We start from the raw sequence: 14,398 nt of genomic DNA on the forward strand, positions 1-14,398 counted from the left end.
CTGCTATTAGGGTTGTAACCAGTACTAGCAGGCTTAAAGGAATACTATCACGTGACCAGCTGCAGGCGCATAACTCTCACCCAGTGCAAAAGCAAACCCGCTCAGAACGAGCACTCATGGAAAAGCCAACTTAGTTCTTCCAGAGGCTCCTTTGCACGATGAAGAAGCACCGCCTTTTCTTGGAAGCTTTTTTTATTGTGAGATTTATTATCTAAGGTCCGTAACAAAATAACTCACATTACGTAGGAAGACGCCTAGTTCAAATTTTTCATCAGAATTTTCTGCATCCTTTCTACTGACACTTCGTTTTAAAGCCAATAGTGAAAAATGTAGTCTATAGTTGTATTTTAATTTTGCAAAAAAACTATAAACTACTGCAAAATATGTCACGAGAGTCTTAAAAGCGCTCATTTGGCTTAAGCGCGAAACAGATTACCTCCTTTCTTGCTTTGCCTAACAAATATAATTTCTTGGTATTCTTCGAATATTGCCGCACTTCCTGTTTTGATTATCTTTTTTTGCTGCATTGATATTCTTGTTTCCACAGAGTTGTTCCATGAAACATCCATATATATATTTGGCAGCTCTCTCCTCTCTGAGTCTGAAAAAGGCTAACATTATCAATAAATGAAAATAAACAAATAAAATTTGGTTGCGACAGCCGGTCCCCGTTTCGTTTTTGTTTCGTGGAATATAAACTTAGAAATTGTAAATGCTTGCGACATTACTTTCAACCCAGAAAACATGGTTTGAAACGTTTTATTTCATATTATTTTTTGCGGTGATTTTCGACACCGTATACCTTCAAGGGACGTGGCACCTATGGCTTGTCCTGTGGCTTCCTTTTATCTTGTCCTGTGTCTTCCTGCTCGGACTGTTTATATTAACAGTGGCACCTATGACATCCATAATGCTCTTGTTGGAGTTCTCGCTTCATAGCTATGCTTTCATCAGCTTGCTACCGTCGCATATTAATGATCTTCTGCCTTTATTACCTATGGCTGTGCACGTCTTCATCAGGGAAGATCAACAACTCTTGTTCATTCACATTATCAAGCTATTAAGCAAACGTGTATGGCAGACGATGTTTCATAAAGCTCATTTACCACACTCATTCATTTGACAGATAGCATTTATTGGGTTGTAAAGCACCCGGTACTCGTGATAACAACCGCGATAATGTAATCTTTTTCATTAAACGCATTTGAAAGGCCGTTATGTGGTGATCTCATCGCATGCGATTACATTTCTAGATACCTGAAGGCGGACAAAGTCCCTCCCTCCCGATAAAATGCCTTTCATTCGCGGCACGTACTTTTTCCAATTATAGATGCCAACCTTTTGTGGACATTAGTACGCAGCAAGTTTTGTGCTGAGCTCGGAGGAGACTGCCGTGAGTGTTTGTCTTCTTTCATAGCATGTCATTAATTTAATTCGGTTGCTGAGTGCGCATGAGGCGCTTCGCGGCCGCATGTGCGACAATTGTTGTTGTCATAACAATTAGGATATTAAAACTACCGCTGAAGCGACATATCTGGAGGTTGCACTATTATTGCAGGCTTGTCACCTGTTTTGTGGCTATCTTAGATGTGTCAGTTTTTTTTTTTTTTGCACCTGCAGCAAGGTTGCTAGGAAAAACCTCCAGCTGAAAGCAGGTCAGGCTGCCTATTTCGACGCTCTGCTTGTTTTAGTGTGCTGAAAGTATACTTCTAGGATGAGCTAAGCAGAGCATTGGAATTGCGTGTGCCGCCGATCTGATTTGCTCAGCTTTTCGTGATTCACTACCAAGAGGCTTGGGGCGAGTAATTAAAATGCAAGTCTTTACAGCTTAGCCTGTGACAGACCAATGACCGACCATGACCTCCCCTTTCACCTTGACTTGACTCAGTGCCTGCACCTTCGGAGCAGGCACTGAACATCCACATCTTGTCAGTCACTGCTAAGCAACAGCTATTACAACAGAAAAAACCAGCAGTTCCTAGCACATTTGCATAGGCCCAAACGTGTTAAATTGTGTGATAATTTTTCCCGTCATTCTATCCAGCCCACACGATGATCGCCGCAGACGTCATATTCGAACTCGGTGACCCGGACAAGGTGTGCGGCTCTGAAGACCACATTGTACTGAAGCTTGACAAACCATGGAGCCCTTACAAGAAATCAGCGTCTGCACAGTTACCCAGAGGCTTGCACCTCGAAGATAGGGGAAAGCTTATCAGGACCACTACGGAAAGCTTCATTGCCAACCAAAGAATCTTATGTAAGCTTCGAGTCGATGCGGCCCTCTTCGCTGGCTGTGCCGCTTTTCGCTCTTGCAAATCACTTGCATCCGCAGCCCGAAAGGTGCTCGCCCAGGCAAATACACTGGTGATCGTTCACAACCGCGATTACGTAGTAAATCTGGTGGACTGGTTCCGGTCGGTAGAAGTCCTGGTTCTCCATCACGACCTGAAGCTGCAAACGCTGCCGAAATCCTGGGACAAACCCCCAAGTTTGTCGCAGTTGAAGAGACTCATCGGGAGTACTGCTGCCATAGGAATGGACCATCTCTACCTGCCACCAGATACCATATACGCGTTAGTCTACTGCTGTACTCATGTAAGCATCCCTCTAATAATCTTCCTTTCACTATTCCATGCATTCTATTTTCGTCATTGTTTTTAGGCTTGCTGTTTTACATACCGTCTTTTTGAAGAGTAATGTAAGAAGTTAATCAGGCGATGTATAACGACTGTGGTTTGTATGTGCGGCTTGCCTGAAGTGGCGCATTCTTCATTTTTCATGACACAATGTCGAGGAATTCAAGAGATCATGCAGTCTATAGCTAATTGAACTTAGCCTATTTTAGGTAGTGAGTATCCACATATTCAAAACCAGCGCTGCAAGTTCTGGAGAGTTCCCTGCTCCACTCCAGCTACAGTCACTGAGCTCCTTTTAGCTGCTCATAACCAAGTGCGCAAAATGATGTTTCTCTTAATCCGTAGATACTGCAGGCTCGATAAAAATGCGACGTACGATGCTTAGGGAGAGCCTTCAGCAGTGACCTCCGAACAGTTGCGCCTTTCTCTAGACTGGTGACTGGACACCGCTCGTCCTTTTTTGAACTTTGCAAGGCGTGCGACGGTAACATACTGGGTCCAACCAGGCATTCGACGCCCACAACATAAAAGGCTAGATCTCCAATGAGATTTTCTGTTCCGCGTGGAATTTCGCGCCTTCGTGCATACTTTTTGCATCCACTACTTTTAGGCGTTGCCCCAGCAGTAAATATTGTAATAGGGCGTTTATTGAAGCTCAGATGGAGAGCTGTGAGGACAGGACCTTGCAACGGCGAGCCCAGCGTACTTCGTCTTCGTCGCACAACGCACAGGTGCATGTCGATGGCGATGACTATCACAGTACATTTTCCCCCCGGGTAAAAAAAGGAGCCATCCTGGCGACTTATGGCGCGGAAAGCACAGCGGGGTCATAGAATGGCTTCAATCGGTTCACGTGAACTGTTTCACGACCACGGCGACGCAAGTCCGCAGAGGGCGTGACGGGCTCAACTACGTAGTTGACTGCAGATGTTTGCTGGAGGACCCTATATGGCCCGTGGTAGCGAGCAAGAAACTTCTTTGAAAGGCCAGGGGTTGTGGAGGGCACCCAGAGCCACACCAGTGTGTCCGGGAGATATGGCGAAGATTCGCCGGTATCACGGAGGTATTTTTGTTGCCACTGATTTTCTGTTGTGAGAGAGCGGGCGAGCTGACGGCATTCTTCTGCGTACGTGACGGCATCGGATAGCGGGGAAGATTAGGAAACATCAGGGCGGTAGGGAAAAAGTGTGTCCATAGTACAGGGTGGCTCGCGCCCGTAAAGGAGAAAGAATGGAGAGAATCCAGTAGTGGCCTGTGTCGCGGTGTTATATGCGTAAGTAACAAACGGTAGAACTTCGTCCCAATTGGAATGGTCGGTGTTCACGTACATAGCCAGCATGTCACCGAGAGTGCGGTTAAAACGTTCTGTCAGTCCATTCGTCTGAGGGTGGTACGAGGTAGCGGTGCGGTGTATGATGCGGCATTCTTTCAGGAGAGCCTCAAGAGCGTCTGATAAGAAAACGCGTCCGCGGTCACTGAGCAGTTCGCGAGGGGCACCATGGCGAAGAACCAGGTTTTTCAGAATAAAGGCAGCCACGTCGCATGCGGAAGCAGAGGGCAATGATGATGTCTCAGTGTAGCGGGTTAGATGATCCACTGCCACGATAATCCAGCGGTTGCCAGCTGAAGTTGTAGGAAGGGGACCGTATAGATCTATGCCGACACGATCAAACGGACGGGCAGGACAGGGCAACGGCTGCAACGAAGCAGAGGACTTGAGAGGAGTTTTTCGGCGTTGGCAAGACTGGCAGGAGCGGACAAAATGGCGGACAAAGCGGTACATTCCACGCCAGAAGAAGCGTAGACGCAAGCGCGTGTAGGTTTTCAACACTCCGCCGTGGGCGCACTGGGGATCAGTATGGAAAGCAGCACAAATTTCGGCGCGGAGATGACGGGGGATGACTAAAAGCCACTTCCTTCCGTCGTGAAGATAATTGCGGCGATAGAGCAGCCCGTCACGAATTGAAAAATGGTGAGCTTGGCGGGCAAGCGCCCGAGACAGACGACCTGGAGAGTGACTTGAAAGAAAGTCCAGAAGTGTAGATATCCACGGGTCGCGCCGCTGTTCCGTGGCCATGTCAATAGTGGCAAGCGAAGACAAATCGTAGGCGCAGATCTCATCAGGCAACGAAGAGGGAGGCAGCGGTGAGCGCGAAAGAGCGTCCGCGTCAGTATGCTTGAGGCCTGAGCGATATATGACACGAATGTCATACTCTTGGAGGCGAAGAGCCCAGCGAGCAAGGCGGCCGGACGGGTCCTTGAGGGACGCCAGCCAGCACAGAGCGTGATGATCAGTGACCACATAAAATGGTCGGCCATAGACATACGGACGGAATTTGCCGATGGCCCAAATAATGGCCAAGCATTCTCTTTCCGTAACAGAATAATTGGACTCTGCCTTGGTCAAGGTGCGGCTTGCGTACGCCACCACATAGTCTCGGATACCAGGTTTGCGTTGGGTGAGAACGGCGCCTATCCCAATACCGCTAGCGTCAGTGTGAATCTCAGTTGGCGCATTCGGGTCGAAGTGGCGGAGGATGGGAGGCGAAACCAAAAGACGGCGTAAAGTGTTGAAGGCGTCATCACAAGCAGGTGTCCATGCGGAGAGGTCGGAGCTACCGGAGAGGAGCTGGATGAGAGGAGCAATAATAGAGGCGAAATTTAAGATGAAGCGGCGAAAGTAGGAGCATAGGCCAATGAAACTTCGTAGCTGCTTCAGTGATTTTGGGCGTGGGAATTCGGCAACTGCACGAAGTTTGGTGGGATCGGGAAGAATGCCATCCTTAGAAACGACATGACCTGGAATTGTTAGTCGGCGAGCAGCAAAGCGGCACTTCTTCAGATTCAGTTGGAGGCCGGCGGTAGCGAGACAAGTGAGAACGTCCTTCAGTCGGAGCAGGTGGGATTGAAAATCGGTAGAAAAGACTACGATATCATCGAGATAGCAAAGACAGGTTCGCCACTTGAATCCACGAAGCACAGTGTCCATGAGGCGTTCAAATGTGGCCGGGGCGTTGCAAAGCCCAAAGGGCATGACGTTGAATTCATATAATCCATCTGGTGTGATGAAGGCAGTTTTAGAGCGGTCAGCGTCAGCCATTGGCACCTGCCAGTAGCCAGATCGTAAATCCAACGAGGAGAAAAACTCGGCGCCCTGCAAGCAGTCTAGTGCGTCATCGATGCGTGGCAGAGGATAGACGTCCTTGCGCGTGATCTTGTTGAGCCGGCGGTAGTCGACACAAAACCGGAAGGAGCCATCTTTCTTAGGTACCAACACAACTGGAGACGCCCAGGGACTGTGGGATGGCCGAATGACACCCCGACGGAGCATGTCGTCCACATGATCAGCAATTACTTGGCGCTCCGAAGCCGAGACGCGATAGGGGCGCTGGCGCAAAGGTGCAGTTTTACCGGTGTCGATGGTGTGCTCTACGACAGACGTGCGGCCCAAGTCAGTTTGAGGAAAGTCGAATGAAGAAGCGAAGTTCTGCAAGAGGGCGACAAGTTGATCACGTTGCGCAAGTGGAAGATCAGCATCAATAGCATGTTGGACAACGTCGGAGGGCGTCGAAGCGGTCGCAACATCGCAAGAGCACAGACTAACGTCGAAGGAGGGGGTTGAGTCAGCAAGAGTGGTGATATGACTGGGATCAAGCTCTTCAAGACGTCCAATGCATTCGCCACGGAGCAGGACTGCTGGGCAAGAAAATGGGTTCGAGGCGTAAAGTGCACTCTTGCCGTCTTGAATTTCGAGAACAGCGAACGGAAAAAGGAGGCAGGGATGACGGGAGGTGGCTTCGGAAGGTGTAAAAATCGCAGTCAAAGGAGTTACCCACTCACAAGACAGTGGTACGAGGGCAGCAGAGAACGGAGGAATGTCGGTGTCATGGGCGACGAGAAGTTTTGCAGTGCGGGGAGGGGTATCACAGAAGGGGGCATCACAGAGGGGGGCGAAGGCAATTTGTGCACGAGCACAGTCAATAACGGCTTGATGAGTCGATAGAAAATCGTATCCGAGGATGATATCATGCGAGCAGTTCGGCAGAACAATAAACTCGATGGGATACAAGACGTCTTGAATGAGCACACGGGCTGTGCAAGATGCGGAGGGGTGAATGTACTGTGATGAGGCGGTGCGGAGCGAAAAGTCGGAAATCGGAGTGGTCACTTTGCGAATTCGACGGCAGAGCGCTTCACTGATGACGGAGACGGCTGCACCGGTATCGACGAGAGCGAGAACTGTGGCGCCTTCTACAGAAACTTTGATAACATTAGCGGGACGGCATGGAGGACTTGAGGAATTCGAAACAAGCGCAGTTCTTGCCCCCGGAACTGCGACTGTTAGTTTCCCTCAACGGTGCTGGTAGAACGTCGCAGCATTGGAGAAAGCGATCGGCGCCGAGGAGAATGTGATCGACGAGTGGTATAGGTTTGGCGATCTTGTGGGACAAATTGAGAACCGGGCGGAATCATTTGCGAGCGTGAGTCGGTATCGTACGGGTAAAATCGAATGTCAGGCTGTGAAGGTTGGAGGCGCTGGCGACAAAGGCGCGCAACATGGCCCGGCCGACCGCAGGCATAGCAAATCGGAAGGTTGTCCGTAGTACGCCAAGGTTTCATAGGATGTGGGCGGAACCTTGAGGGTGGGGCTTGAAACGAAGGCTCAGCATGCGGCGGTGAACGGTAGGCAGGGACCTGCACATAGGAGCCAGACGTGGGCGAAGGTGGTGGCCTAGCCGTTACTTGGGCATACGTGAGAGGTGCCGTCACAGGCGGCACCACGGGGTTGGACGGCAAGGCATCAGCGACGTGTTCTTGCACGACACGGCGTATAGCAGGGGCCAAAGATGGAGCCAGTTCAGGAACGAGGCGGCCCGAGTCTTGAAAATGGGGAAGGAGTGAGATTTGACGTGCGACCTCTTCACGAATAAAATCTTTGATCTTTTGATTCAGCGGGCTCCCTTCAGAAGTTGGCGAACCACCCAGGGCTAATGCGGATACGCCTTCGTCGCACACACTGGAGCGGCGCCTAGAAGCGCGCCGCTTGCGGAGCTCGTCGTAGCTCTGGCAAAGCTTCACGAGTTCACTAACGCTGGTGGGATCTTTCGCTACCAGCATCTGGAAGGCGTCCTCAGAAATGCCCTCGAGGATGTAGCGGATTTTGTTTGCTTCCGGCATGGCCGGGTCGACTCGTTTGCAGAGATCAACGACGTCTTCTATGTAGCTGGTAAAGGTCTCATCAGCGCGCTGAACACGATCGTGTAAACGTTGTTCGGCACGAAGCTTACGCACTGCCGGGCGGCCGAACACTTCCGCGAAATTCTTTTTAAATGTCGACCAAGATGACAGGTCAGCCTCATGGTTGCGAAACCAGAGGTTCGCCACGTCCGTCAGATAGAATATGACGTTACTGAGCTTGTATGAGTCATCCCACTTGTTGTAGGTGCTTACTCTTTCATAGGATGACAGCCAGTCGTCGACATCTTGATCGGCCGTGCCGCTGAACAGGCAAGGGTCACGCTGGCGCACGACGCCAGCACACATGATCGTGGGTGGAACGGCCGGCAGCGTCGAAGTGTCTTGCATGGCGGTCGTAGAGGATAGTGTACGGCTTCGCAGTTCCAGTTTGGGCGGGATCGCTTCCGGCACCTCCGCCAATTGTAATAGGGCGTTTATTGAAGCTCAGATGGAGAGCTGTGAGGACAGGACCTTGCAACGGCGAGCCCAGCGTACTTCGTCTTCGTCGCACAACGCACAGGTGCATGTCGATGGCGATGACTATCACAGTACAATATATTTAATTGGACTGGTATATGGAGCGAAATCTTACCATGTGGGCATTACTGAGACTGCGGCATGCGTACAGTACAAGTAGTGTGCCAAAGTAGGTACGCACAAAATTCTAGCATTAGCGACCTACTCGAATCGTTTCGACCCGTTACCTATTTCGGAAGACATGCTACTGTGCTTTGAGACAGAGTTGGAGGCCTCTACGGGCAATCCGGGCGTTTTCTCGCTTCTTGAGTGACATGAGTCTCGACACGCGACTGTGATGTCAAGCAATGTGTCAAATACTGTGGCATACAAATAACGTGCCATAAGCGATCAAGGTACGCGAGTGCACCGGCGATGTATTTTTCTTTTCTATTTCGCGGTTTTGCTTTTTGTTTTGAGCTAGAAAAACCGATGCATCGGTTTTCCCTATCGCAAATAATGGACTGGAAGTTTCCGAATGTGCTGCACCCAAGCGCAATAATTACTCCCTTATTGCCTGGTGGCCTGGGAGTAGTGTAGCTGACTCCTCATCTAAGAGCACTGAGATGCTTATTTTTATTCCCCCTTTCCACCTGAAATCAGTAACCCGAGTTGGCAGCTCCTCCCAACTTTTTAATGTCACGTGTTATCGCTACAACATGGCAGCTACAACATGGCAGCTACAACCCTCCAGCATCATTCTCACGAATTTTCGCTCACAACGACGGCGCCAAATTTTCTGCGTCACGTGACATTTAACGCTGTCGCGTTTAAAAGCTTAGAGCACACTGCGCGACCTTAGACCATTTACAGCCGTGCAAGCAAACCACGCATTCACTTTCATCTCACAATTAGCCAAAACCTATCGGAGGAACACATTCTACAATACCTGTGTTTGCAACCGCTGAGGTGCACTCCTAGAAACAGGTTAAATAAAGCACCAGAACGCACTAGTACCAAACTGCGGCTCAGCAGCCTTAAGGACACACACATTCTGTTGAATTCAAAAGTAGTGATAACCACAGTAAACTTAGTTATAATATGTGTATTACTGACTCTTGCTAGCCTATTTAGCAGCAAACACCTTGAAGATATGGGCAAGCAAAGTGGTCCACTACGAAGTACAGCACCAAGACAGGGAGAATGGGGCTTGCCAAAGTATTGGACGGTACTAATGATGGGAAAGCAGGCAGTTGTGAAATTACAAAAGATGAGCAATGAATCCGTGGTAGAACAAGGTATAGAAGATGGGTGCGCAAAACAAAAGAAAACCGTACAATGGTCGAGGGGCAGCCCGATTCTTCTAGTATTGCGAAAGCAATACTACTCTAGTTTTCGAGCCTTCAGCGTTGCACGGCCAGTAGCCACGTCTTACCACCGTGACGCTGTGACGTCACACCTCACGTGACACTACGGTGAGAGCTTGGCTACCAACTCAAGCGGTCGGCGTAGCGCCGTTACCAAGTCGACGAATGGGCTTGCCTTTGCCTTGCCTTTAATGATATAGATGACGAGTAGTTTGCAGATTAGTAAAGTGATGAAATGTTGCGCTGAAGATTGCTTTGTCCGAGTCGGGAGAGCACAATGTCTGAATACTAGAGCATAACGTTGGTTGTGAGTTGTCTGATTCTGTCCATAAGTAACTAGGAACATGTTACCGTGTAAGCAGTTTACAATTTTTAGCCCCAGCATGGGCACTCGTGCACTCAACCCATATTTAGTTTGCACTGTTTTCTATCGTTTTTTTCATCTAAATGTGCCTTGCATACCGCAAAAAACGTTGTTTTAAATTCTAATCTTAAATTATGATGGTCAGTCGCACTAAGAGCGCGCTCTGCAAGCGATTCTTCGCTGTGGGGCGGTACAAATTTGTTGCTAAACTCTAAAACGAAAAATGAAAACAGCCTCAACACCGTATCATAGAATATGTTGAAAATGAGTCTTGTTTATATTCTCAGCAGCTTATAGAAAAATAATCTTTTCAGCCAATGATTTTTTTTTTATTTTCGCTGGTTGGGATTACAAAATCGAGTATTGAGAGCCCTCAATCCACTTAAGTTTTTTTTTTTTTTTCGTCTTGGCGTTTTATCCAGCTCTCCGAGGTGCAGGCACCCATGCACGATATCGTGGCCATGAGCAATTTCATCTATGGTGTACAGCTGGAGAGCAACACTCCTTTACTCACGTCGCCCAGCCTGGTTCTCGGGATGAGCATGGAACGTTTGGACGGAGCGACGTACAGCCCTCAAGGCAACGACATCACTTTAGAGGAGATGATGACGGCGCGGGCACTCTTTCCAGGAATAAGACGTCTCGAGGTAACCAAGGATCGGAGCCCTGTTGTTTATAGTGTTCGCACAAAAGTACTCACTACGCAGTGTGAACACCCAGTGGCGTGGGTTCTTGATGGGAGTGGGGAGCAACAGTAGGGTATAACAGAGAGGCAGGTGTCGATAAGCTCAGAATGCATTACGTTCCAGAGGCACATTACCTCTGAAAACAAAAACTTCGCTGGAGGCAATTAGGTGTGTCTTAAGTGCCGCAAGGCAAAAGCCTTTCGTGCAACTCTGTGCACTCACGTTAGCTCTTGTGCCAGTTGGTGCATGTTGAACTTAATCACAAGGGTGCCAGTGGAAACACTAAGACGCGTACTCAAAAACGAGGAGGTAGACACGGACGGAAGCTGGCGGTAAATCAGCGTCCGTCCGTGTCTACATCCTCGTTCTTGTGTACGCATCCCCGTGATTACGTTCGTGCACTCATTTGCGTTTCTTTTTCTATTTTGTTCTTTTTGTTTTCCCCTATTTTTGCTCTTTTTTGTTTTTACTGCGTTTACTGTTTCATCTTTTGTTGTTTTCGTTTTTTAATGTGTTTACTATTTTTCTGTTTAGAGCTTTTTTTCTCTTTTAACTTTTGACTGACTCCTTCCGATTTTGTAACGAAATGAGGAGGGCCGGCATCAAAGCTCTGCAGCATTTTTGCACGTTGTTTGGACGCTTTTCACGTATTATGCACAATTAAGACGTCCGTCGCTGTTTTCACGTCTGCACACTATATCGACATCCATGGCTATTTCGACGTCGAATCAACTTTTTGGCTCTCATTATTTACTAATTGCGCCACATCAACGTCATTTTGCACAAAGAGGCGTTTTTGCACCGTCTGCCTCAAACAAGCATTCAAGTATTAATAAATCACGTCATTCTTCGACAGGGACGGCATAGCGCCCTTTGCTGACGGACACTTACTGCGTACACCTATGATTATATAAACGGCCTTAAATGTGGGAGGATACATAGGCATTGACACGACAGTGTCAGTACATTCCGTATGAGGCTTACCTTGCCCATACTCGTTCGCGTGCGTGCATTTTGTTTCTAGTTTATTAAGTAATGCCTTCATTTGTACCTCTATTATCTTACACATATAGTACTAATCTACCGCACTTTGGAAATGACCGCCCGACATAGATGGAGAAGCCCTGCTTTGCACAAGTAGTGCGATAGTCCCTGCGTGGTGGTCAATAAGGTTAGTGTCGTGTTCGCGAACATGGAATAGGCACGTGGAGTCACAAACCTATGAAGGTAGTGTCATGTACGCGAACACGGAATAGGCATTTGAGTCAAAAACCTATAAGGGTAAGGTCTTGTACGCGAACATGGAGTAGGCATGTGAATCACAAACCTGTTAGGGTAGTGTTATGTACGCGAAAAAGGAATATGCATATGTCGCAAACCTATAAGGGTAGAGTCATGTACGCGAACACGAAATAGGCATTTGAGTCACAAACCTATAAGGGTAAGGTCATGTACGCAAACACGGAATAGGCATTTGAGTCACAAACCTATGAGGGTAGTGTCATGTACGCGAAAAAGGAATATGCATGTGTCGCAAACCTATAAGGGTCGAGTCATGTACGCGAACACGAAATAGGCATGTGGAGTCACAGACGGAAGGCATTAAGGCTGTCGCGTCATACCCTTCGAGGCGGAGCTCAAATGCTCCTCCCCAGCCTTTCTGCCTATTTGCCATTAACCTTGTTATTAATGTTGAATTTTGAAGCCATCAACTTATTTCATACAGGGATTTTCCTTATGCCGGGTCTTTCTTTATATCCGAGTATTTTTCTCGGATGCCGCTTTTCTTGCAGGTGGAATGAGGTTTATATTCAGGGTGCCGCTTTTTTCGTGGTCTTGTGCCCCTTATTCGTAATGCAATGAAAATGATTTTGTCAATTTGATGACATAGAAGTCACTGAGAATGACTCAGCAAAACTGAAAACTACCACCAACGAGCCATAAGAAATTAGGAACAGTTTTAATGACGCAGAAAATTTTAAATAATAAGCATGACTCATCAAATATGAGAATTAAGGAAGAGTCAGGAAATATCAAGGCGCGAACGTATGCACCCGTTCGCAGAGCAGATTGAGCCAAATAACTGTTCATGAACAAAGAAATACATGAAAAATATAAACATAGAGAAATAAGTTGAAAGTTGGCTACACAGTATGAAAGAGCACAGGGTAAAGGGGGAGAGGCTCAGTTCGCAAGCCGAGCGGACGTTCCGACAAGGGGACTGTCTTCGCCTCAGCCGAAGACAAGTCCACTTGTCGAAACATTGCTTTTGCTTGCAAATTCAGGCTCCGACTCTGCCCTTTCGGTGTTCCTTCGTTAAAGTATTTGAGGACATATGAAGAGAATATAGGTATAGCAGAAGCAATCCAAGGCAAAGCAAATACGAATGCCTATTCTTAACATATTTGCATTAGGATGACTGAACTCCCCAGTGATTTTGTCATTTTGCTTGGCAGGTCACCACGGATCGCCTCGAAACTATGTCTCTTATTGAAAGATTTACTGAAGTCACTGATCTCTCGTTGGCTTCTCGAGGAGGCACTGTTATTCCTTTCCCGATCCTGTTGGAAAGCGCCCTCATGCATCTTCACCTCAAGCACCTGTCACTCAAGTTTGTCACCTTCGTTAATCTCTCGGCTATCGCGAGGACCTGTCCCGACCTAGAGAGCCTTTCTCTCGTCTTGAGCTCCTTCACGGCTGGCGAACAAGAAATGCCTCCGATCTCATTGCCGAACCTCGTCAATCTTCGTCTCTCCTTTTGTAGAGAGGAGGGTGAAGTTTGTGAGGGCGTGATGAACGCCCTTCTGAAGGCAACGACGAAACTGGAAATTCTGCGCCTCGATGGCGCTGCGCTTTGCGCGTCATTCCTGATCCGCTGCAACAAAGAGCATTTCCCAAGTCTTCAGCGCCTGACGCTCGGTACAGACAAACACCTGCCGGCACTGGGACTTACTGGAGATGATTTACGATGTCTCGTCGAGGCGCTGCCGTCTCTCCGGTACGCTGCGACGGACAGCTACGACCTGCGGCTTTTCTTTCTCAATTACATGCCGCTAGTTACCATCGACTGGTGCCATTGCACAACATGCGCTGCAGAGTTTCCCCGCATAGATAAAGACCACGAGGTTGTTTGGAACTCGATAAATCGCCCAGCGTAGCTTGACGCTTGGCCATTTTTTGACCTTAGCGGTAAATCTCGCGCAAACAAGCATGCGTGATAAACAAAATTAAAAAAAAAAAACCTATCTTTCGTTTCAATCCTATAGGTAAGAATCTCATGTTCATAATTACACCGAGAGTTCATTAACGTAATAATGCATTTTAAAATAAAAAAACATGATTTCCAAGATTTTTTTTTTTCTGCGTGTGACAAAATGCCCTGACCAGAATTGAATAAAGGCATCGCAAAAAAAATATTCGCGGCATGAGTGACTGTTGTTCTTTCTAGGCATTGCTAGTAAGCAACCAAATTTGGATCATTGGCAATCACTGTTGGCAAACATACACACTTCACGTCTTCTCACTTCCGAGGAAAGTACCCATGTTACTTTTACACATACATAGAGTTCCACGAAAATGCAGGCAAAATGCAGCCTCCAGAAAAGTGAACAATCAAAGAAATATAAATAGGGCGAAAGTAGTTTGCAT

General features: G+C 47.9%; 1 protein-coding gene across 1 annotated transcript; it reads left to right on the forward strand.

Annotated features, from left to right (window-relative positions):
- The first annotated feature begins 2,050 nt into the window (after positions 1-2,050).
- On the forward strand, positions 2,051-14,143 carry LOC146173472 (uncharacterized). Its single transcript, XM_084583379.1, has 3 exons — positions 2,051-2,598; positions 10,487-10,711; positions 13,207-14,143. The coding sequence occupies exons 1-3, from the start codon at positions 2,053-2,055 to the stop codon at positions 13,906-13,908; spliced, it is 1,473 nt and encodes a 490-aa protein (XP_084439505.1). The 5' UTR covers positions 2,051-2,052; the 3' UTR covers positions 13,909-14,143.
- Positions 14,144-14,398: the final 255 nt, after the last annotated feature.

The sequence above is a fragment of the Amblyomma maculatum genome, chromosome 11 (assembly GCF_055883805.1).
Source record: "Amblyomma maculatum isolate TAMU_Amacu chromosome 11, ASM5588380v1, whole genome shotgun sequence".
Classification (NCBI taxonomy): domain Eukaryota; kingdom Metazoa; phylum Arthropoda; class Arachnida; order Ixodida; family Ixodidae; genus Amblyomma; species Amblyomma maculatum.